We start from the raw sequence: 25288 nt of genomic DNA, 5'->3' as shown, positions 1-25288 counted from the left end.
CTTTGAACAGACTTCAGCATCTGCAGTCTTTTTTGCCTCTAGTGTTATTTACAGTTCTAAGTCACTATTCTTATATTCTATCTGTTCCAGTTCCTATACAAGTCCCCGTTCTTATATTTTATATATAAAACATCTGATAACATGCACTTCAAACTTTACCATAGAGACAATAAAATGCATTTTAACTATCTGAGAATACAGACACATAATTCATTGAAAGTGGTGTCAGAGGTAGATAGGGTTGTAAAGAAAGCTTTTGGCACAATGGCCTTCATAAATCAATGCATTAAGTGCAGCAGATGGGATGTTATGTTGAAGTTGTACAAGACGTTGGTGAAGCCTGGCTTGGAGTACTGTATGTAGTTTTGGTCACCTTCCCAAACAAGATTGCTGGATCCGGAAGGCCTAAATTATAAGGAAAGGTTGAATAGGTTAGGACTATATTCTTTAGAATGTAGAAGATTGCGGGGTTATTTGATAGGGGTACACAAGATTATGAGGGGTATAGATAGGGTAAATGCAAGCAGGCTTTTCCCACTGAGATTGGGTGGCACTACAACCAGAGGTCATGGGTTAATGGTGAAGGTGAGAAGTTTAATAGAAGATAGAATAGTACAGCACATTACAGGCCCTTCAGCCCACAAAGTTGTGCCCTTAAACTCTGCCTCCCATATAAGCCCCCACCTTAAATTCCTCCATATACCTGTCTAGTAGTCTCTTAAACTTCACGAGTGTATTTGCCTCCACCACTGACTCAGGCAGTGCATTCCACGCACCAACCACTCTGAGTAAAAAACCTTCCTCTAATATCCCCCTTGAACTTCCCACCCCTTACCTTAAAGCCATGTCCTCTTGTATTGAGCAGTGGTGCCCTGGGGAAGAGGCGCTGGCTATCCACTCTATCTATTCCTCTTATTATCTTGTACACCTCTATCATGTCTCCTCTCATCCTCCTCCTCTCCAAAGAGTAAAGCCCTAGCTTACTCCTAAGGGGAACATGTGAGGAAACCTCTTCACTCAGAGGGCCGTGAGAGCATGGAACAAGCTGCCAGCACAAGTGGTCCATGCAAGCTCAATTTCAACATTTAAGAGAATCTTGGATAGGTGCACGGACAGCAGGGATATGGGGGGCTACGGTCCTGTTGCAGGTCATCGGGAGCAGGCAGTTTAAATGGTTTCAGCATGGACTAGATGGGCCGAAGAGCCTGTTTCTGTGCTGTCCTTCTCTATGACCCTACTCAATTCCATTGCTTACTTAATCCTCACACAGAAGCCACAATAGTGAGACTAGAGGTATACTGGGACAGATCTTCCGCTGCCCCAAGAATGCTTGTTGTCCACACTGGAGTGAGAGTGTCAATGATCTTTAGAACCATGGAATGTTAGAGCTCTAACATGTCCTCAATGTAACAATTGTGGGCGATAGGAAAGATGAAGAGAATGCCTTTGTAGGGTTGAGACCAAGAGAAACTGACATCTGCTGATGTTAGTGGCTGAGACTGTGTGGGGAAGGTTGATCTGTGAAAGAGATGTAACTGGAAAAAAGAAATGAACCCAAGGACATACATGTACTTTGAAAATAAATTTACTTTACTTAGATCAATACTCTTCCCTGGTGCTGACAGAAAATTGGACGACTACACTCAATCTGACAGTCCCTGGTTGACCATATGTCATAATCTACAGTCAACTTCAGCCTTCTGCAGGGAAAGCCACTCCCTATGGATCACCTTCCAGAGCTTTGCTTGCATCTGGAACTTGTCTCTGTATACTGGACTGGTCAAAGAACACTGAGGCTGTCTACAAGAAGGGTCAGAGCCGTCTCTATTTCCTGAGGAGACTGAGGTCCTGACGATGCTGAGGATGTTCTACGAGTCTATGGTGGCCAGTGCTGTTATGTTTGCTGTTGTGTGCTGGGGCAGCAGGCTGAGGGTAGCAGACACCAACAGAATCAACAAACTCATTCATAAGGCCAGTGATGTTCTGGGGATGGAACTGGACTCTCTGACAGTGGTGTCTGAAAAGAGGATGCTGTCCAAGTTACATGCCATCTTGGACAATGTCTCCCATCCACTACATAATGTACTGGGTGGGCACAGGAGTACGTTCAGCCAGAGACTCATTCCACCGAGATGCAACACAGAGCGTCATAGGAAGTCATTCCTGCCTGTGGCCATCAAACTTTACAACTCCTCCCTTGGAGGGTCAGACACCCTGAGCCAATAGGCTGGTCCTGGACTTATTTCCATCTGGCATAATTTACATATTATTACTTAATTATTTATGGTTTTCTATTGCTATATTTATACTCTATTCTTGGTTGGTGCAACTGTAACGAAACCCAGTTTCCCTCGGGATCAATAAAGTATGTCTATCTATCTATCTATAACAGCTTCGAAGGAAGGAAGTAAGCTGACCAAACTTCAAAGCCCCACTCCACTGCTGTCCAGTTCAGGGTATGACATTACAGACATGATTTACTCGGATTTTTCCAAGGAACTGGTTGGCACGGTGGTGCACTGGTTGAGCTGTTGCCTCTCAGTGCCAGGGACCTGGGTGCTGTTTGTGTGGAGTTTGAATGCTCTCCTTATGGTCACGTGAGTTTCCTCCCACCTCTCAAAGACGAATGGTGAGGACTGGCTCGTGGACCCCTGCTTTCCTCGTCCTGAAGTCAATAATCAGGTCCTTGGTCTTGCTGACATTGAGTGAGAGGTTGTTGTTACAGCAGGTTTTCAATTTGCCTTGTGCATGCTGATTCAACACCACCTTTGATTCAGCCTACAACAGTGGTGTTGTCTGCAAACATGGCATTGGATCCGTGCATGGCCACTCAGTCATAAGTAACAGGCGAGTAGAGCAGGGGGCTTAGCACATAAACCTGTGGTGCACCTCTGCTGATGGAGATCACAGAGGAGATGCTGTTGCCAATCTGAACTGACTGGGGTCTGCAAGTGAGGAAATTGAGGATCCAATCGCACAAGAAAGTATTGAGGCCAATGTTTTGAAGCTTATTGATTAGTTTTGTCTGTCCGTTGCAAAAGGCAGGATCTCCCATTGATCATCCATCTGAATTCTACTTCTCATTCCCATTCCGACATGTCTGTCCATGGGCTCCTCTAATACCACGATGAGGCCAATCTCATGTAGGAGGAGCAAAACCTCATGTTCCACCGGGGTATTCTCAGTTCGGACAGCATGAACAATGATTTCTCTAACTTCTGGATATTTCTCCCCCCTCTCCTTCTCTCTTTTTCCATTCCCATCCTGGTTACCTTCTCACTCCTTCTCTTCTCCTCACCTGGCCATCATTTCCTTCTGGTTTCCCTTCTCCTTCCCTTTCCTCCAAAGTGTACTGTCCTCTTCCAGTGGATTTCTTCTTTTTATTCTTTTTTATTTCTCCTTTTCATTCTGGCTTCTGCCCCCTTACTTTTCGGACTTGATGAAGGGCCTCGGCTTGAAACGTCAACTGTTTATTCCTCTCCATAGACGCTGCCTGACCTGCTGAGTTCCTCCAGCATTTTGTGTGTGTTGCTCTGGATTTCCAGCATCTGCAGAGTCTCTTGTGTTTGTGAGTCAGTAGGTTAACTGACACTGGGAATTGCCCCCAGTGTCTGGGTCAGTGGCAGAACTGGGGAGAGGTTGATGGGAGCAAGAGAGAAATAAAAAGTTTAAGGACTAATGAACATAAGGGGGCTCTTGATCAGCAGGGACCTGACAGGACGAAGGGCCCGTTTACATTCTGTATGATTCCATAATTATTTACATGGACTTACGAGAGAATCCAGGGTTGTGCTACAAAAGGATTTGATAGAGTGTCAAAATAACAACAGGTTATAACAATAGGTTATAACCGATACCTGTACCCGGCTGGAAGTCCGAGAAGAGTTTATTCATCATATAGGCCAGGAAAGCACTAGGTCCCTTTTCACAAAAGATTAAGGTTAAATAAATAAAGAGAATCTGTTCCAAAGGCCAAAGGAACAGGGGAACACAGACAATGTGGTTGACAATGATCATCACCGTCATTATGCGCCGCGTCGTACGACCATGATTGTTCTTGGCTAATTTTTTTCTACAGAAATGGTTTGCCGTTGCCTTCCATCTGGGCAGTGTCTTTACAAGACGGGTGACTCCAGCCATTATCGGTACTCTTCAGAGATTGTCTGCCTGGTGTCAGTGGTCACATAACCAGGACTTGTGATATGCACCAGATGCTCCCATGACCCTGATCGGGGGGCTAAGCAGGTGCTACACTTTGCCCAAGGGTGACCTGCAGACTGGCAGAGGGAAGAGCACCTTACATCTCCTTTGGTAGAGGCATTATCTCCATGCCACCAACCCAACAATAGGCATAACAATATTGGATCACTGTCCCTGCCTTGTCCTTCCCCTTCATCGTATTTTGCCTAATGCCTACATCCCATTGTCTCTCTGTCCTTCCGTATCTCCATACTCAGCCCAATCTTAACAAGTACCAATTCCCACTCACACATCAGATAAAGAGATAAAGATCATGGGTAGCTTTATTTGCCTCATGTACAGTAAAGCATGCAGTAATATGCATTGTTTTGCGTCAACAACCAACACAGTCCAAGGATTGTGCCAGGGCAGCCCACATTTCCAGTGCCAACACAGTATGCCCAGAACCCAAACCCTGTCCCTACACAGATCAGTCTGCCCAGAACCCAAACTCTGTCCATACATAGCTCAGTCTGCCCAGAACCCAAACCCTAACCATACATAGATCAGTCTGCCCAGAACCCAAACTCTGTCCATACATAGATCAGTTTGCCCAGAACCCAAACCGTAACCATAAATAGATCCTAAGACATAGGAACAGAATTAGGCCAGTTGGGCCACTCATCTTTGGAATGTGGGAGAAAACCCAGAGGCAACCCGCGTCATGGGGAGAATGTACAAATTTGCGGCGGGAATCGAACCCTGATCTGAGACCCCTGGTGCTGTAAAGTGATTGTGGCGACCACTAGGCCGCCATGCCACTCTCCTTATCCACCATTCCACAAACAAAAATTTGAAATGGGTCGAAGGGCCAATTTCCATGTTGTATCATCTATGAGGCTTCATCCCTCTGACCTACCCTGTGCCTCTCTACCCCGACCCGTTCTTCATCACCCGCTTCCTCAGTCTGTGCCCACTGCTGATGGTACCAAGCTGTGCGATTCTCTGTCACCTATCCTGTACTTACTCCCTCCCATTCACTTTGCTCTCCTGTTGGCCATCACCAGCTTCATAGTGGTTTGGTCGAGTGAACACAGAACACTGCAGGCTCTTCAGCCCATAATTTTGTGCCAACCCTTCTCAGAGGTCAATCTAACCCTTCCCTCAGCGTCTATCATTATCCCTGGCCGTGCATTCCATGCACCTACCACTCTCTGTGTAAAAAAAAAACCCACTTCTGCCACCACTCCCCTAGACTACCCTCCAATCACCTTAAAATTATCTCGTATTAGCCATTTCCTCCCTGGGGAAAAGTCTCTGGCTGTTCACTAAATCTTTGCCTCTCAACATGGTGACAGAATTGATGGCTTTGTGGCCAAGTCTGCAGACAATATGAAGGTAGGTGGAGGGGAAGGTAGTGTTGAGGAAGTAGAGAAGCTGCAGAAGGACTTAGGAGAATGGGTAAAGAAAAGGCAGATGGAATACAGTGTCGGGAAGTGTATGGTCATGCACTTTGGTAGAAGAAATTAAAGAGTTGACTATTTTCTGAATGGAGAGAAAATTCAAAAAACTGAGGTGCAAAGGGACTTGGGAGTCCCCGTGCAGGGTTCCCTAAGGGTTAGCTTGCAGGTTGAGTCAGTGGTGAGGAAGGCAAATGCAATGTTAGCATTCATTTTGAGAGGACTAGAATATAAAAGCAAGAACGTAATATTGAGGCTTTATAAGGCACTGGTGAGGCCCTACTTGGAGTATCGTGAACAGTTTTCCGTCCCTTATCTAAGAAAGGATGTGCTGATATTGGAGAGGGTTCAAGGGAGGTTCCTGAAAATGATTCCGAGATTGAAAGGCTTATCATATGATTTGATGGCATTTGGTGGCTCTGGGCATGTACTGACTGAAATTCACAAGAATGAGGGGGGATCTCATTGAAACCTGTCAAATGTTGAAAGGCCTCGATAGAGTGGATGTGGAAAGAATGTTCCCTGCGGTGGGAGAGTCTAGGACCAGAGGGCACAGCTTCAGAACAGAGAGGTCCACTTAAACAGAGATGAGGAGGGATTTCTTTAGGCAGAGAGCTGTGAATCTGTGGAATAGGTTGCCACAGACGGCTGTGGGAGCCAAATCATTGGGTATACATAAGGCAGAGGTTGATAGACCCCTGATTGTTCAGAGCATGAAGGGATACAGGGAGAAGGCAGGAGATTGGGGCTGAAAGGGAAATAGATCAGCCATGATGAAATGTCAGAGCAGAGGCCATCGGCCAAAAGGACTAATTCTGCTCCTGTATCTTATGGTCTTATCATCTATCAAGTCAGCTCTCATCCTCCTTTGCTCCAAAGAGAAAAGCCCTACCTCGCTCAACCCTTCCTCATAAGCAAAGGCTTCTCACCAAGGTGTGACGCTTATGGGATGGACGTGGATGTGGAAATTCAAGAGACGGCAGGGTTTATTGCTCCCAAAACAAACAGGGTATTAAGTATATATGGACATTTGGTACACAGCACTGACTTGATGGGCTGAAGGGCCAGTTTTCAAGCAGTGTGACTATGTGCTATAGTGTGATGAGCTTTTCAATTACTGAATTAAAAAGAAGCTTTAATTAGGCGGCACGAAGAAACGTCTGCAGTTCTGGTCACCCTGTTGTGGGAAGGATGCGGAGACTTTGGGAAAGGAGCAGAAGGGTTCTATCACAGTGTTGTCTGCGTGCCCTACGAAGAGAGGTTGGGCTGTTTCTGTTTTCCCTGGAGTGCTGGAGGCTGAGAGGAGACGTGACAGAAGTTTATTAGACCATGAGAGGCACAAATAGGGTAGACAGTCAGAATCTTTCTTGCAGGATAGAGATGTCAAACACAAGAGGACATGTATTTAAGGTGAGAGGGAGGAAGAGCCTAAAGGAGATACCTGGGGCAAGTTTTTCTTTATACAGAGTGGGGGGGGGCTGCCATAGCATAAAAATGGTTGGGATGAATATTCAGAGAATAGAAGGACATGGATCCCTCAGTGGAGGGACACAGGCAGAAGACATTTAATTTAATTTGACATCGTGTTCAGCACAGATATTGTGGGTTAAAGGGCCTCTTTCTCTGTTGTACAGTTCTGCATTATAGGAACTGAAGATCCCCATTATCTGTGGTGGGATTCACAATCACATCTGGAGACTATTCTAGTAATTTACCTCCTCGGTAATTGCTTTTCTCACCTGATCACACTCCTGGCATGCACTTTGGAGTGTTTCACCCAGTGAGAATGACATTGTAATTGCAGTATATCATTCCTGTGCCCGTTACCCCCTGGCACTACTGATCAGACTGGATAGGCTGGGACTCTTTCCCCTTGAACGAAACACGATGGGGAGTGACCTTCAAATTCACAGTCAAAGTCAAAGCCAAGTTTACTGCCTATAAAAGTTTATAAATAATGGGGCGGGGGGAGCATACTTTGGCGTAGTCCCAGGATAGGGGAGACTAAAACTAGAGGGAGAAAATTAGGTATAAGGTTAGATTAAAAGGGGATTAAAGGGGCATGTTTTCCCACACAGAGGATGGTGGGCTTTGTAACTTAAAAACATTAAACTAACTCAAAGGAAGACATGAAATTCTGAAAAACAGGTGTAACTTCGTCTTTAAGCGAAACACGCCCGTATCATGTGGAAGTGTGATGACATATGCAATTAACATATTTTTACATATAACCCATAATTGTTTAAACGAACAAGAATGGTTAATCAATCAATATATACAAGATTACTCAAATGTACCTGAAATATTGAATACACAGCAGTGGGCATATGGGACGACCTGCCAGAGGAAGTGGTGAAGGCGGGTACAGTTACAATCTTTAAAAGGCAGGGAGATGGACAGAAAAGGTTTAGAGCAGGGGTTCCCAACATGGGAGCCACAGACCGCTCGGATAGTGGTAAGGCACCATGGCTTATATAAAAAAAAGGCTGGGAACCCCTTGTTTGGAGATGGGCAGAACACAGAAAAACGGGGCTAGCTTGGGAAGGTCTCTTGATTAGCATGGACAAGTTGGGCTGAGGGGCCTGTTTCTGTGCTGTATGACTCCAGGGCCTCACAAAGTAGTTAGACAGAGTAAATCTATGACCTATCATGGGAACCCAACATAGTTATAGAGTGAACAGCTTCTCACCAAGGTTTGATGGTTATGAGGTGAATGTTTCTGAAGACGAAAGGAGATTCAAGACTGCAGATGTTATAATCTGGAGCAAAAGATAAAAAGCTGGAAAACCTCAGCAGGTCGGGCAGCATCTACGGAGGCAAAAGGACATTTGAGGTTTTGGGTCAAGACCCTAAGTCTCCACTGAAGGATATACCACACTCAACAATTTCAGAGCAGCCTCTTCCCCTCTGCCATCAGATCTCTGAATGGTCCATAAACACTATGTTATTCATGTTCGTGCTTTTTATATATTTTTGTAACTTTTAGTGATTTTTATGTATTGCTCTGTACTGCTGCTGCAAAACAACAAATTTCACAACATATGTCGGTGATTATAAACCCGATACTGTTTCTGAAGATAAAGGGTTTCAAGCATTAAAAGTACATTTATTATCAAAGTATGTCCACAGAATTCAACTCTGAGATTAGTCCTCCCACGGGCAGCCACGGAACAAAGAAACACCATGGAACCTGTTCAAGGAAAGGTCAAACGCACAATGCGCGATTAAAAAAAGAACAAAACTGGGTGCGAACAGAAAATAAACAAGCAAACAACACGTAGAATATCAAATATCAAACCAGTAATGTTCAGTTCAGTGCCGTGCCACTAGCCAACGCAGGCCGTCGGGACATCCTTCACCTAAGCGCCCCAGTCCACATCAGTTGCCCCAATTAAACCGTTGAGGGGAGATGATCAACATCCAGAGGTGGAAGGGTGGGGCTGAGCCAAAACTGGTGGGTGACAGGTAGATCCAAGTGATTGCTGGTAAACTGGGCTCCCGAGGCATTCTCCGCTGCTTCTGAAAATCACCCAAACACCCCCCGCAAGCACTGCCATTTCACCCTCCCCACCCAACGCCATCAGTCAATCAGGAAGAACTTACAAAACCCATGGCCAAACCAGCCCCAGTAAAACGAGCACTTGTACCTGTCGGCACTGACGAAAACGATCTCGAACTTCTGCCCTGATTCTTTGATTTTGCGGTATGTCTCCACGAGTACACGGGTAAGGCCTCTGCAAGGAGGGCACTGCATGAAAAAGTTCAAAGGTCAACTTTATTCACCACGTACCATTACATGCATTTGGAATTTGCTATAGTACGTTGGTAAGAGTGCGACGCACAACATTCAAAATTCATAAATAATGAAGAATTACAAAAAAAATTTACATATAAGCTAATAAAGTTTAGAGGTCAAAGTACAAATATGGAATTAAAACGTGTTTTTTTAAAATGGGTTTTATTGGGTTTCTTTGTTTTGTGGCTGCCTGCAAGGTGATGAATCTCAAGATTGTATATGGTATGCATACTTCGATTATAAATATACTTCGAACTTTGAAATACCACAATGCAAGAACATTATAAAACATGGTTTAAAGTGTTTACAGTGCAGTGATGGGGTTAATAGATAGAGGGGGTGGGGGGGGTCTAACTAGAATGGTTGATCAGATTAATTGCCTGGGGGGAAGAAAAACTTTTAAGATGGTGCAAAATTTTTTGTTTTAACAGACCTATAGTTTTTTCCAGAAGTGAGCGTTTGGAAAAGGAGGTTTACAGGGTGGGTAGTGTCCACAATGATTATTTCTGCCCATTTCTTTGTTCTGGACACATACCAGTCCTGCAGTGACGGATGACTGCAACCAGTGACCTTTTCGGCTGACCTGACCGTTCGCTATCATCCTCATACATCGTGAGAGGACACTGCACCAGACCAGACACTAATGGCTGGAGTGAGGATGCTCTTTACGATGGCAGTGTAGGAGAGGGTTAATGCCAGTGAGCGACAGCTGGCCTCTGTACAACACTGCTATGGGATGTGCATTTTTAACAGCATGCTCCTCATCACAGATGCCCTCATTCACTCACAACTCCATTAATACCCGGCACTTGGCCTCTTTTCTTTGTGTTTGCCTGTACCTCTCCAAATCGAACCCAGACCCTGCCTTGTCACAGCGTGCCGCACTCCGAGATTTATAACCACCCCGGGAGTGGGGGAGCTGAATTTCCCACGGATGCTAGATATGGCTGGAATGCATTCAAAGCAAATTTAAACTCCCCCGGCCCCGGCTCGAACTTACTTCTACAGCTGTTGCCTCCGCTATATGTACTGCTTAAGAGGGCAACGCAAACAATTTTGACAGGAAAGCGGCTGGAGAAGCTCTGCAGGGTGCTGAGAGGAAACGGTGGTCAGGAGGTACGGCCGAGGGATTGATTCTGGTCCCGCTGTCTCCCGCTCACCCAGGACTCTGCGGCCTGTGTCCTAGCACGGTACCCACCACCCCCCAGCCAGGCAACTACTCCCTCCGAGTTCACTCAACTCTCCAAGGCCTCGCCCCATCCCCACTCCCTCCCCCGTGGAGAGGAGGTGGTAGAGGCAACTGCAGTGACAACACTTAGAATAACTTTTGGGCAGGTGCGTAGATAGGAACAGTTCTGAGGGGAATGGTCCAAATATTGGTCAGCAGGAACAAGTTGGGCCAAAGGGCCTGTTCCCATGCTGTCTAACTCTAAAGATAAAGATTAGTTTTATTTCCCACATGTATATCGAAACATGCAGTGTAATCAATGCAAATACGAGGAAATCTGCAGATGCTGGAATTTCATGCAACACACATAAAAATTGCTGGTGAACGCAGCAGGCCAGGCAGCATCTCCAGGAAGAGGTGCAGTCGACGTTTCGGGCCGAGACCCTTCGTCAGGACTAACTGAAGGAAGAGCTAGTAAGAAATTTGAAAGTGGGGGGGGGAGGGGGAGATCCGAAATGATAGGAGAAGACAGGAGGGGGAGGGATGGAGCCAAGAGCTGGACAGGTCATTGGCAAGAGGGATATGAGAGGATCATGGGACAGGAGGCCTAGGGAGAAAGAAAAGGGGGAGGGGGGGAAGCCCAGAGGATGGGCAAGGGGTATAGTGAGAGGGACAGAGGGAGAATCTGTCATTAGCTCTTCTTTCAGTTAGTCCTGATGAAGAGTCTCAGCCCGAAACGTCGACTGTACCTCTTCCTAGAGATGCTGCCTGGCCTGCTGCGTTCACCAGCAACTTTTATGTGTGTTGAGTGTAATCAATACAGTGTAATGCATTGTCCTGTGTCAACGACCAACACAATCTGAGAATGTGCTGGGGACAGCCCACAAGTATCACCACCTTTCCAGCGCCCACAACTTATTAACCCTTGCCTGCACACCTTTGGAATGTGGGAGGAAACCCGAGCACCCGGAGGTAACCTACGTGCTCACGAGGAGAACGTACTCTAGGCTCTTGTAAATAAAACAGCAGAGGAGTTTTAAGCTCATGGGAAGCCGTGGCAACTCCTTTATTGTCAAATAAGCACAGAAAAAGTACGGTAAAAGTAACTTGACATCATTATGTCAACACATCAGAGCAGTCTCTTAAACTGAACCCCAACTCAACATCAGTGTTTCCACTCATCACATTAGCCCGCAGTGCAAGCTCCTTACAGACAGGAGAGGGAATTGTGCCCTGACCAGTGATCACTGGCTCTGTGAGGTGTTGCACTGACCACTAATGTACAATGGAAGCACCCGGCATGGAGGGAGGCCAATCAGCTCCTCGGGTCAATCATGACCCTCGAGCGCCCACTGAGTGCCACTCCCACTGCCAACACAGGGCTTCTGTCAGCACCTGCACAGGACGGCCTCACAAAGCTCTCTGTAAGGAGTTTGTACGTTCATCCCGTGACTGCAAGGGTTTCCTCTGGGTGCTCCGGTTTCCTCCCACATTCCAAAGACTCATAAGTTGTGGGCACGCTATGCTGGCACCGGAAGCATGGCGACATTTGCAGACTGTGTGGGTCGTTGACTCTAATTACACATTTCATAGTATGTTTTGATTTACATGTGACAAATAAAGTTAATCTCTCTAATCTCTTAAGTAAAGGGGCAGAGAGGCAAAGTAGCTAACTCTCCCTGATTCGGTAGTTTTACAGTGGTGTCACAGGTAGACAGGATTGTAAGGAGAGCTTCTGGGACACTGGCAGTTATAGCACTGAGTGCAGGAATAGGGATGTAATGTTGGAAGTTGCTTGTGTCATTGCTGAGGACAACTTTAGAATATTGTGCGCAGTTCTGGTCATCTACATACAGGAAGGCTGTAAATAAGATTGAAAGAGTACAGAGAAAATTTACAAGGATGTAGTCGGGACTGGTGGACCTGAGTTATAAGGGAAGGTTGAATAGGTTAGGACTTTATGTCCTGGAGCGTAGGAGAACGAGGAGAGGTCTTATAGAGGAACACAGAATTATGAGGGGGAGAGACGTTATGAGTGTATTCGGGCTTTTTGCCCCTAGGTCAGGTGAAACTAAAATGAGAGGTCATACTGTTGGTCCATGGTGAAAGGTTAAATATTTAAGGGGAACCTGAAGGGAAACTTCTTCACTCAACAAAAGCGGTGGATATTGGTTTGATTTCAACATTTAAAAGAAATTTGGATAGGTACATGAATGGAAGGGGTGCAGGTAGATGGGACCAGGGAAAAGGCCAGGCTAACATGGACCAGATGGGTCGAAGGGCCTGATTCTGCACTGTGGTGCACAATGACTAGTAACTGAAAAGTAACCTGAGGGACAACAGAGGGTAGTGGCTACTTGGAACAAGCTGCCCGAGGAAGTGGTAGAAGCGGTTACAATTGTGGCCTTCAATAGAGACTTGGATGGGGGGGGGGGGGGAGAGGATGATGAGGATGAGCATGAAGAAGAAGAAGAAGAAGGAAATAGTTTATTAATCTCAATTGGGAAATTAAGTAGCAACAGGTAATGGACAAGACAAGCTTCGAGGAAACGTGGCCAAATGCAGACAATTGGGACTAGCTCAGTCTGACAATTTGGATGGTAGAGACAAGATGGGCCGAAGGGCCTGTTTTCCGTGCTGTGCAGCTCCATGATGCTGTTAATGTGAGGAGACAATCTGGAGTTGAGAGAGAAGCCCTCCATGAGAACCCCGGGCTGGGGTGGTGAGGTGCTGGTGGTACCAGGGGACCCCAATACATGGCACACTTCAGCCCTCGACCTTTGAACCTACTCGAATAGCAATCTCACCCTTCCTTCCCACAAAACCCTCCAGTTTTCCTTTCATCCATGCGCCTGTTTAAGAGTCTCTTAAATGTCCCTAATGTATCTGCCTCTTCCTCCACCACTGACACTGTGTTTCACGCACTCAGCACTCTGGGTAAAAAATCTTTCTCTGACTCCCCACCCCACCACCAAACTTTCCACCAATTGCCTTAAAATTATGCCCCCTTGTAGTAATCACTGCTGTCTTAGGAAAAAGGCACTGGCTGTGAAGTCTATCTATGCTTCTTAACATCTTACACACTGCAATGAAGTCACCTCTCATCCTCCTTTGCTCCACAGAAAAAAGCCCTAAGCTCGCTCAACATTTCTTCTTCAGACATGTTCTCTAATCCAGACAGCACTCTGATAAATCTCCTCTGCACCCTCTCTAAAGCTTCCACATCCTTCGCATAATGAGCTAACCAGAACTGAACAGCACACTCTAAGTGTGGTCTAACAAGAGTTTTATAGAGCTGCAACATTACCTCACGTCTCTTGAAGTCAGTCCCCTGACTAATGAAGGCCAACGCACCAAATGCCTTCTTAACCACTCAATCATTTTAATGCAGCTTTGAGAGTTTCATGGACGTAGATCGAAGATCTCACTTTTCCTCCAGGCGGTGAAGAATCCTGCCATTAACCCCACGTCTACCTTCACTTTTCCAGATTGAGCTCCATCTGCCACGCTTCAGCCCAGCTCTGCATCCTGTCAATGTCCCACTGTAACCCCTGACAGCCTTCTACACTATCCTGCACACCACTAATCTTACTAACCTATTCTCCCACTTCTTCATTTATAAATTTACAAAGAGCAGGGACCAAATACACTCTTCTGGATGTTTATCAGTCTTACCCAGTGGGCAGAGAAGTAAATGCCAACGTAGCTGCCATCCAACTCACTGCTGTTCACCACCTGCCCGCTGTTCTTAATCAGAGGGCCGGCCATGATTTCGCCAAACGACTTGGGACCCCAGGGGAACTCGGAGCCTGTTGGAGGCAACGGACCAGGTTAGCGAGGCTGCAAAAGGCTGGAGGTCCACGGCCATCTCGTGTCCTCACCCGCCTGGCAATACCTACCCATTGGGTCGTCCCGAATGATCAGCTGCCCGTTCCTGCTCACAATCCTCCCGGTGCTCCCCTCGATGAAGATGAGCGTGGGGACATTGGTCACTTTATACTTGCTCCACAGCTTCACCTGAAATTGGAAAATAACATCTGTTCAGCTGAACATTTACCTCAGAAAGTCTCCCTCCAAGGCCCTAATATTTACCTCAGAAAGTCTCCCTCCAAGGCCCCAACATTTACCTCAGAAAGTCTCCCTCCAAGGCCCCAACATTTACCTCAGAAAGTCTTCCTCCAAGGCCCCAACATTTACCTCAGAAAGTCTCCCTCCAAGGCCCCAACATCTCATAGAAGCAGCAGCTGGTTGAACGCCAAGTTGGCGTGGTCTTTCATTCTTTCTATCATTACTATTCTATGATGGATTTATTGAGTATACCAGCAAGAAAACAAATTTCAGGGTTTTATATGGTGGCATATATGTACTTTGATAATAAACTTAATTTGAACTTTGAACAAAGGTTTGTCCAAACCAGTGTTTCAACCTGAAACACTGATAGTTCCTTCTCCCCAAACAGAAGCTTCTTGACTTGCTGAAATCCTCGAGCAGATTGCTTGAACATAGAAGAGTACAGCACAGGAAAAGGCCATTCAGCCCACAGCATTGTGCTGAACCAGCTCAAAAGCACATCAAAACACCCAAACACTAATCCCCCCTACCTACACAATGTCCACGTCCCTCCAGCTTCCTGACACCCGTGTACCTATCCAAATGCATCTTAAAAACCTCTAATGTATTCGCCTCCACCACAACAGGAAGAACATTCCACAACTCTCTGAGTGAAAAAAACTTACCCCTCACATCCCCCTTTTCAGCTTCAATGCATGCCCTCTGGTATTAGGCATTTCAATCCTGGGAACAGATACTCCCTGTCTACTCTATCTACGCCTCTCCTAATCTTATAAACCTCATCAGATCTCCCCTCAGTCTCCACTACTCCAGAGAAAACAACCCATGTACAGCCTCTCATATTTTAGCATATGCCTTCTAAACTAGGCAGCATCCTTGTAAACCTCTTCTGCACCTTCTCCAAAGCCTCAACATCCTTCCTCTAATGGGGTGAACAGAACTGAATGCAGTATTCCAGAGGTGGCCTAATCAGAGTTTTATAAAGTTGCAACATAACCTCTTGACATTTGAACTCAATGCCTCGACTAATAAAAACAAGCATTCCATAAGCCTTCTTAACCACCTTATCGACCTGTGTAGCCTCTTTCATGAAGCTATAAACTTAGATCCCAAGATCTCTCCGCTCAGCAACACTGTTAATGATCTTGCCCTTTAACAGTGTACTGCCCTAGTGAGGTGCAACACTTCACATTTATCTGGGTTAAACTCCATCTGCCATTTCTCTGCCCACTGCTGCAAATCGTCTAGATCGCGCTGTAACTTTTTACCAGTCTTCTACACTATCCACAACTCCATCAAGCTTGGTATCATCCGCAAACTTACAAATTCACCTGTCTACATTATCATCCAGGTCATTTATATACATGACAAACAGCAGAGGTCCCTGCAAAACACCACTACTGTAATTATAGACCTCCAACTCAAAAAGTCCCTTCAACCACTACCCTCTATCTTCCAGGCACAAGCCACTTCTCAGTCCAAACAGCTGTAATATATTTATTTGTGATACAGCACAGTAACAGGCCCTTCCCGCCAAATGACTCTGTGTTGCCCAATTACACCCACATGACCAATTAACTTACTAAGCCCTGTGTCTTTGGAATGTGGGAGGAAATTGAGAATGTACAAACACCTTACTAACAGGCAGTGGTGGGATTTGAACCTGAGTTGCTGGTGCTGTAATGACATTACACGAACCGCTATATTGCCATGCCACCCTCTGCTTTTCCTTTACACGCTATGTGGAAGTCGAATGAATTTTCTTGTGAACTCTGTTGAGTTTAAAAATTGCTCAGGAACAGAGACTCGGTGAGCTCAAGATGGGGAACAGACAACAGAAGCAGGTGAACCAAATGCCAAACTCCGTCTAGGTAGCCTCCAACCTGATGGCATGCACACTGATTTCCCCAGCTTCTAGTAGTTTCTCCCCCCTCCTCCTTCTCTATTTTTCTATTCCGCACTCTGGCTCCCCTTTTACCGCGTCTCTTCCCCACACCTCCCTGGTGCCCCTCCCCCTTCCATTTCTTCCACAGTCCACTCTCCAATCAGATTCCTCCTACCTCATCCACCAATCACATCCCAGTTTCCTAGTTCATCCCCTCTCCCCCCACCTCATGTTACCTATTACCTGCCAGCTTTTACTCCCCCCCTCCAATCTTCTTATTCTAGCTGCTTTCCCCCCTCCCTTTCCAGTCTGGATGAAGGGTCTTGGGCCAAAACTTCAACTGTTTATTCATTTCCATAGATGCTGCCTGGCCTGCTGAGTTCCTCCAGCATTTTTTTTACGATTATGAGGACATTCAGTCCTCGTTTATTGTCATTTAGAAATGCATGCATTAAAAAATGATACAATGTTCCTCCGGTATGATATCATAGAAACACAAGACAGACCAAGACTAAAACTGACAAAAACCACATAATTATAACACATAGTTACAACAGTGCAAAGCAATACCATAATTTGATTAAGAGCAGACCATGGGCACGGTAAAAAAAAAAGTCTCAAAGTCCCAATAGCCGCAACATCTCACGCAGACGGTAGAAGGAAGAAACTCTCCCTGCCATGAGCTTCCAGCGCCGCAAACTTGCCGATGCAGCATCCTGGAAGCACCCGACCACAGTCCGACTCTGAGTCCGTCTGAAAACTTCAAGCCTCTGACCAGCCCTCCGATACTGAGCACTGAGCACCATCTCTGCCGAGCGCTTCGACCCCGCCCCGGCCGCCAAGCAACAGGCAAAGCCAAGGACTCGGGGCCTTCCCCTCCGGAGATTTCGGATCACACAGTAGCAACGGCAGCAAAACAGGCATTTCAGAAGTTTCTCCAGATGTTCCTCCGTGCTTCTCACGTCCGTCTCCATCAAATCAGGATTGTGCACGGCCTCCTACTTGACAGATTACAGCTATTCATCACCAGAGAGGTCGCGCGCACTGCGATGCGCCACCATCTTCTCCTCCTCCCGATTTGGGGCGTTACTCCTGATTTCCACCGTTAGCAGAATCTCGTGTTTATGAACCAAATGAGAGGTCTTTCAGGATTTTCAGTGTTTAACAGAGCAGTGGGAAAGTAAATCAGAAGGCACATTAAATTTACTATCACTGACCTATGTTGTGAAATTTGTTGCTTTGTGGCAGCCGTATAATGCAATACATAAAAAATTACAAGTCACATTAAGAAATATGAAATAAAGGAGTACAGAAAAAGGACAAAAAGTGAGGTAGTGCTCACAGTCCATTCAGAAGTCTGATAGCGGAGTGAAAGAATCTGATCCTAAAAGATTGTATGCACATCTTCGGGCTCCAGAACCTGCTCTCTGATGGTACCAGCGAGAAGACGGAATGAGAAAATGAAGACCAGGAAGAATATGTCTTCTATTTGCAGGAGTCTTGTGGGGTAGCCTCGTATCTGACTGCTTCACTCAGCTTGGCTGCGCATCCGGACTACAGAACAGGCACTTCTTTATGAAGCATTGTACAAGTCCGATTTTGATAACTGAAACCTCAGTATACCTAAACAAAAAGCCCATTGGGAAATGAAGCTGCAAGTCTAAGATTGTGGTTTGTGCCAAATTAACATTTAATTATATCACAGACTAAGCAAGAATACAATATCAGACGCAGAGGCACAAGAAAATTCGGGGGTCTGTATACACTGGTCGGTCACAGGTCATGGATGGGTATCTAAGGAATGCTGGCCTCGAGTACCAGACCCTGATCAACCTAGACTGCCTCTGGGGCACCTCCTGATTTAGTGAGTGTGCCTGCCTAGTGGGATAGGTTATGGGATTGGCAGCAAGTTCAAATCCCTCCGTGGCAGATGGGAACTTTAAGTACAATGCCTTTTCTTTCAGAATAAAGTGTTGCAGAGAAAGTGCAGAGCAGGCAGATGCTAAGGTGCAAGGCCGTAACGAGGTAGATTGTGGGGCCAAGAGTTCATCTTATCATACTGGTGGTTGTTCGATAGTTTTATAACAGTAGGAGTGAAGCTGTCTTTGAGTCTTGGTGATATGTGCTTTCTCTTAGATTTGGTATGTCACCAGAGACTCTAGCAAATTTCTCCAGGTGTACTGTGGACTGCACTCTGACTGGTCTGGTATGGAGGGGTCTCGGCCTGGCTACAGAGGGCTGCAAACTCAGCCCGCTCCACCATGGGCACTAGCTTCCCTAGCATTGAGTAATCTTCAGATGGTGATGCCTCAAAAAGATGCATCCATCATTAAGGCCCCCCCTATCACCCAGGATATGCCTCCTCCTCATTGCTACCATCAAGGAGGTGGTACAAGAAGCTGAAGGCACATACTCAACGTTTTAGGAACAGCTTCTTCCCCTTCGCCATCAATTTTCTGTGAGGACAATAAACCCATGAACACTACCTCACTATTTTTGCTCTCTATTTGTGATACTTAAAAACTAATCGAGAGTGTAGCTGGGATTCCGTTTATTTGGGACATGATGCCACTTAACCGGGGCAGAAGACTGTTGCTGAACAGTTTTTAAACGAGCAACAGACACTGCACTGTACTTACGGTGAAGAGTTTTTAAATAGCGTCAGTTGCGTGTGCTTGTGTTGTTATCCATTTGAGCTGATGGATGCTGATTCAAAAAGCAGTGATTTTGATCATTTTTCTTTTATTTTCACTTGAAAAAAAGATCAGACCCTCGCCAAGATGCCAAGAAAAGATTTGACACCAGCTGAAAAAAATTACCTTAGTGGAGCAAATTAATAGCCATCAGCTGGTAGAGATAACTGGAGTGCCGACATCTACTTCTGCAAGAGAAACTGTGAGAAGAATGGGCATTACACGAGGGACAACAGGGAAAATCCCACAAACGGAAGTGTGAAGGCAAGGATCCAGATGTTGAAGTTTTCCATCGTAACGGGACAAGGTGTGTAGATCCATAGATCAATGTTGAAAAAAACATGTCAGAGGAGCTGGTCACAAAGATTTTAAAGCAACAGATGGCTGGTTATCTTAATAGAAAGGTTGGTGCCACATTAAATTCAAGAACACACGGTGAGAAAGGTAGTGCTGATGTTTTAAGTGCAGAAACATAAAGATCTACAAAACTCCCTGACTCGCATCAAAAATTTTGTGCACGTTATCTGCAGTGCCGATGACACAGTCTTTTTATTTTCAATCGTGCCAAGCCAGACGGTTCCCTTGGCTACAAACACCATCAGGTTCAAAGAAAGCAATGGACCGCAAAATGGACCTATTATCTACACTAGGTTTCTCTGCTGATCTTGTTCATTTACAGTCAATCAAAAGAATGCAGCAACGTACACTGGATGTGCTCCTCTGTCGATAAATTTTTGGAATGAATGCACAGTTTTATAGTATTGCATCATATGACTGCTGTTCTGATTTTTTTTTCTGTATTTAATCTAAATACATGGTTTTACTCACTTTTTGTTTTTTTTAAATATATCTTTTTAATGATTTCCATGAAACCTTGGCTAATTGGATAGCTACTCAATTGGGCCAAATGTACTGGTCCCGATGTATATATAGACATGTGCATATGTATGTAGGTGTGGGGGGGGGTGGTAGAGAGGGGGAGGGGGGAGAGAGGGGGGGAGAGAGAGGGGGAGAGGGGGAGAGGGGGAGAGGGGGAGAGGGGGAGAGGGGGAGAGGGGGGAGGGGGGAGGGGGGAGGGGGGAGGGGGGAGGGGAAGGGGAAGGGGAAGGGGAAGGGGAAGGGGAAGGGGAAGGGGAGGGGGAGAGAGGGGGAGTGGGAAGTGAGGGAGAGGGGGAGTGGAGGGGGGGAGAGGGGGAGAGGGGGAGGGGGAGGGGGAGAGGGGGGGGAGAGGGGGGAGGGGGAGAGGGGGGGAGGGGGAGAGGGGGGGAGGGGGGGAGGGGGGGAGGGGGAGGGGGAGGGGGAGGGGGAGGGGGAGAGGGGGGGAGGGGGAGGGGGAGGGGGAGAGGGGGGAGGGGGAGAGGGGGAGAGGGGGAGGGGGAGAGGGGAGAGGGGAGAGGGGAGAGGGGAGAGGGGAGAGGGGAGAGGGGAGAGGGGAGAGGGGAGAGGGGAGAGGGGGAGGGGGAGAGGGGGGAGAGGGAGGGGGGAGAGGGGAGGGAGAGAGGGCGTGTGTGAGAGTGAATGTAGTAATTTATAGTTTGTTCTAGGCATTACACTGTAATGCTGTTGCAAAAAACAACAAACTTCACGACATATGTCAGTGATAATAAAGCTGATTCTGATTCGGCCCGATGGGGGAGGGGAGGAGACAGACCATCCCAAGTGGGAAGGGGTTTTCATAATGTAGGCTGCTGTACCTGTACCAAGGCAGCGAGAAAGGCCACGATGAGGTAGATTGTGAGATGAAGGGTTCAGCTTTTAGCATTTGAGAACCATGTTCACGAGTCTGATCACAGCATGACTCAGGCCGGAAAATAGAGAAGATAGCTCCAAATCTCCAAATCTGTTGTGGCAGTCCATCCTTTCTCCCTGACTTGAACAAGTTCTGGCAGGGAATCCACCAGTCATGGTAGGGGTTGTGGCGGCTGGGAGGGCAAGCACTCACAAGGCGCCTGGACGGACTCCTTCCTGACAGTTTAACCTCCCACACTGGCTCAGGGTTAACACTACAACAGATGGCGTCAAGCATACATGCCACATGCCAACAGGACAACGCTTTCTCATCCTCACCCTTGGGACAATATCCATGGGGCATTAACGACTGAGCTAAATTCTAAATAAAACATCTACAAAATAACAGTCGAATATATTCTGTTCTTGCAGAAGTCTGGTTTCACTTGCGGATTTTGATCACTTTCATTGAGACTTAGAATTAAGAACTCTGCAAACAGAAAAGCTCACAAAATGATTACACCAAACACAGAAATTATTGACAGATGTGTAAATCTGCAGCTATCCCCGAGGTGGATTTTAACATTTTAAAAGAAACAAACTTCCCCAGAAACACAGCATGTGATAGAGCCTGGAGCAATTCAGGCTGAGATGGTATTTCCTCAGTTAAAGAAATCTTAGCAGAGTGAGGAACCCATAGTCATCAAGTTAAAAACAAAACCATTATTCTTCCTTCCCCTGCTGCCGCACTGACTTTAGAATTCAGAAGCATTTCATTCACCAGCACTCATAACAGTAGACACAGAATGACAGTTCGCCTCTTGCTTAACTAACAATGAATAACATTCAGAAGTCTATTATAGATCGGTAGGCTAGATTAGCTTTGTTTGTCACATGTACATTGAAAACAATCTTGCACTCATCGTCAGTAAGACCAAAGAGCTGATTGCGGACTTCAGAAGGGGCAAGATGAGGGAACACAAACCGGTCCTCACAGAGGAACTGGAAGTGAAGAAAGTGAGCAATTTCAAGTTCCTGGTTGTCAGTACCTCTGGGGGCCCAGCCTGGTCCCAACATATTGATGCCACTGTAAAGAGGGCAAGACAGAAGCTATATTTCATTAGGCACTAGAGGAGATTCGATTTGTCAACTAACACACTCGAAAACTTTGACAGATGTACCTTGAAGAACATTCTGACTGTCTGCATCACTGTCTGGTATTGAGGGGTAGGGAAACTACTGCATAGGATTGAAGAAAGCTGCAGAAAGTTCTAAAATTAGTCAGCTCCATGATGCCTACCAGCATCCATAGTAAGCAAGACATCTTCAAGGAGCTGTGCCTCAGAAAGGCAGCATTCATCATTAAGGACCCCCACCACTCAGGACATGTCCTATTCTCATTGTTACCATCAGGAGGGAGGTACAGAAACCTGACAGCACACGCACTCAGCCACTCAAGAACAGTTTCTTCCTCTCTGCCATTCCATTTCTCAATGGACATTGAACCCATGAACACTACCTCAATACTTTTTTTAAAATTTCTGTTCTTGCACTACTTAACTGCAAACGTTTGTGTATATATATATATATATATACACACACACACTCACTGTAATTCATTTTTTCTATATTTATCATGTATTTCATTGTACTGTTGCCTTAAAGTTAACGAATGTCATGATATAAGCTGGTGAAGTTAAACCTGATTCTGATTCATACAGTAAAATGCTTCATTTGCGTCAATGACTTACATAGTTTGCGGATCGTGCTGGGGCAGTCCGCAAGCGTCGCTGTGCTTCCAATGCCCACATAATCAGAACCTGAATCAGGTTTATTATCACCGGCATGTGTCGTGAAATTTGTTAACTTAGCAGCAGCAGTTCAATGTAATACATAATATAGAAGAAAAAAATAAAATAATAATAATAAATGAGTAAATCTTGTTCAGTATACTTTATACAGTATATGTATACTGAACAGATTAAAAATCGTGCAAAAAACAGAAAAAACTATATATTAAAAAAAAGTAAGGTAGTGTCCAAAGCTTCAATGTCCATTTAGAAATCGGATGGTAGAGGGGAAGCTGTTCCTGAATCGCTGAGTGTGTGCCTTCAGGCTTCTGTACCTCCTACCTGATGGTAACAGTGAGAAAAGGGCATGCCCTGGGTGCTGGAGGTCCTTAATAATTGACACTGCCTTTCTGAAACATCGCTCCTTGAAGCTGTCCTGGGTACTTTGTAACCTAGTACCCAAGATGGAGCTGACTAAATTTACAACCCTCTGCAGCTTCTTTCGGTCCCGTGCCGTAACCCCTCCATACCAGACAGTATTGCAGCCTATCAGAATCCTATAGAAGTTTTTGAGTGTATTTGTTGACATGCCAAATCTCTTCAAACTCCTACTGAAGTATAGCCACTGTCTTGCCTTCTTTATAACTGCATCGATATGCTGAGACGAGGTGAGATCCTCAGAGATCTTGACACCCAGGAACTTGAAACTGCTCACTCTCTCCACTTCTGATCCCTCTATGAGGATTGGTATGTGTTCCTTCATCTTACCCTTCCTGAAGTCCACAAACAGCTCTTTCGTCTTACTGACGTTGAATGCCAGGTTGTTGCTGCGGCACCACTCCACTAGTTGGCATATCTCACTCCTGTATGCCCTCTCGTCACCACCTGAGATTCTACCAACAATGGTTGTATCGTCAGCAAATTTATAGATGGTATTTGAGCTATGCCTAGCCACACAGTCATGTGTATATAGAGAGTAGAGCAGTGGGCTAAGCTCACACCCCAGAGGTGCGCCAGTGTTGATTGTCAGTGAGGAGGATATGTTATCAAAATCTGCACAGATTGTGGTCTTCTGGTTAGGAAGTCAAGGATCCAATTGCAGAGGGAGGTACAGAGGCCCAGGTTCTGCAACTTCTTGATCACGATTGTGAGAATGATGGTATTAAATACTGAGCTATAGTCGATGAACAGCATTCTGACATAGGTGCTTGTGTTGTCCAGGTTGTCTAAAGCCGCATAGAGAGCCATTGAGATTGTGTCTGCTGTTGACCTACTGTGGCAATAGGCCACAATACATGATAACATAGAAAATAAATAAATCAATTACAGTAAATATATACATATATATATGTACATTATTGAATAGATTTAAAATAATGCAAAAAATAGATTTAAAAAAGTGAAGTAGTGTTCATGGGTTCAATGTCCATTCAGGAATCGGATGGCTGAGGGGAAGAAGCTGTTCCTGAATCGCTGAGTGTGTACCTTCTGGCTTCTGTACCTCCTACCTGATGGCAACACCGAGAATAATTAAGGCATGCCCTGGGTGATGGGGATCTTTAATAATGGACGTTGCCTTTCTGAGGCACTGCTACTTGAAGATATCTTGGATACCTCGGAGGCTAGTACACAAGATGAAGCTGACTAATTTTACAACTTTCTGTAGCTTATTTCAGTCCTGTGCAGTAGCCCTCCCCCATACCCCCATACCAGACAGTGACGCAGCCTGTCAGAATGCTCTCCATGGGACATCTGTAGAAGTTTTTGAGTGCTTTAGCTGACAAGCCAAATCTCTCCAAACTCCTAAATGAAATATAGCCGCTGTCTTGCCTTCATTATAGCTGCGTTGATATGTTGGGACCAGGTTAGATCCTCAGACACCCAAGAACTTGAAATTGCTCAAGGCGTGTCCACAACTAACAAATAACTGTACGTCTTTGGAACGTGGGAGGAAACTGGAGCACTTGGAGGAAACAAATGTAATCACGAGGAGAATGTACAAACTCCTTGCAGCCAGTGGTGGGAATTGAACCCCAATCTTCCAGTCGTTGGTACTGTCGAGCTCTGTGCAAACTGCCACGCTACCACGCCGTCCTCAATCTGCCGGAGGCGATACGTATCTAAAGTAACAATTTCAGTGTATCATTGAGCGATTTGAGTGTATAAGGGAGCTTATAGGAAATCGCATTGAAAGATCTTTTCGTGTGTGTGGGCTGAATAACTTTAACGAGCCAGATCTTTGGTATTTACAGATCTTCAGATTAAAAAGTCCACACATGAGGATCAATTAAAGCTCCCAGGGTTTGTTTGTACAGAGATAACCCCCTGTACTGTGGTTGGGAGGGGGTGGGATGTGTAAATATAAAGACCTAGCATATATAAAACAGCCTTTGCACTCTCTGCATGGCCCAAAGTATCTTGCAACTGGTGAACGCAGTCGCGGTTGGAACGCAGGAAATGCAGCAACCAATCTGCGCACAGAAAGATCCCACAGTGGGAGGATTGCTGACAGACAACA

General features: G+C 45.8%; 1 protein-coding gene across 1 annotated transcript in view; it reads right to left on the bottom strand.

Annotated features, from left to right (window-relative positions):
* The window catches only part of nxn (nucleoredoxin), a 172720-nt gene that overhangs the window by 61591 nt on the left and 85841 nt on the right, over positions 1 to 25288 (bottom strand). Inside the window, exons 3-5 of the mRNA XM_072243105.1 lie at positions 14503 to 14620; positions 14279 to 14412; positions 9287 to 9387 (exon numbers count right to left, since the gene is read on the bottom strand). Coding sequence (XP_072099206.1) covers positions 9287 to 9387; positions 14279 to 14412; positions 14503 to 14620 — 353 coding nt within the window. The remainder of the gene's footprint in view (positions 1 to 9286; positions 9388 to 14278; positions 14413 to 14502; positions 14621 to 25288) is intronic.

This window comes from Mobula birostris, chromosome 25 (genome assembly GCF_030028105.1).
Source record: "Mobula birostris isolate sMobBir1 chromosome 25, sMobBir1.hap1, whole genome shotgun sequence".
In the NCBI taxonomy this organism is placed as follows: domain Eukaryota; kingdom Metazoa; phylum Chordata; class Chondrichthyes; order Myliobatiformes; family Myliobatidae; genus Mobula; species Mobula birostris.
Note: the sequence above shows the minus strand (reverse complement) of the source record. Positions and strands in the feature narration are given on the sequence as shown.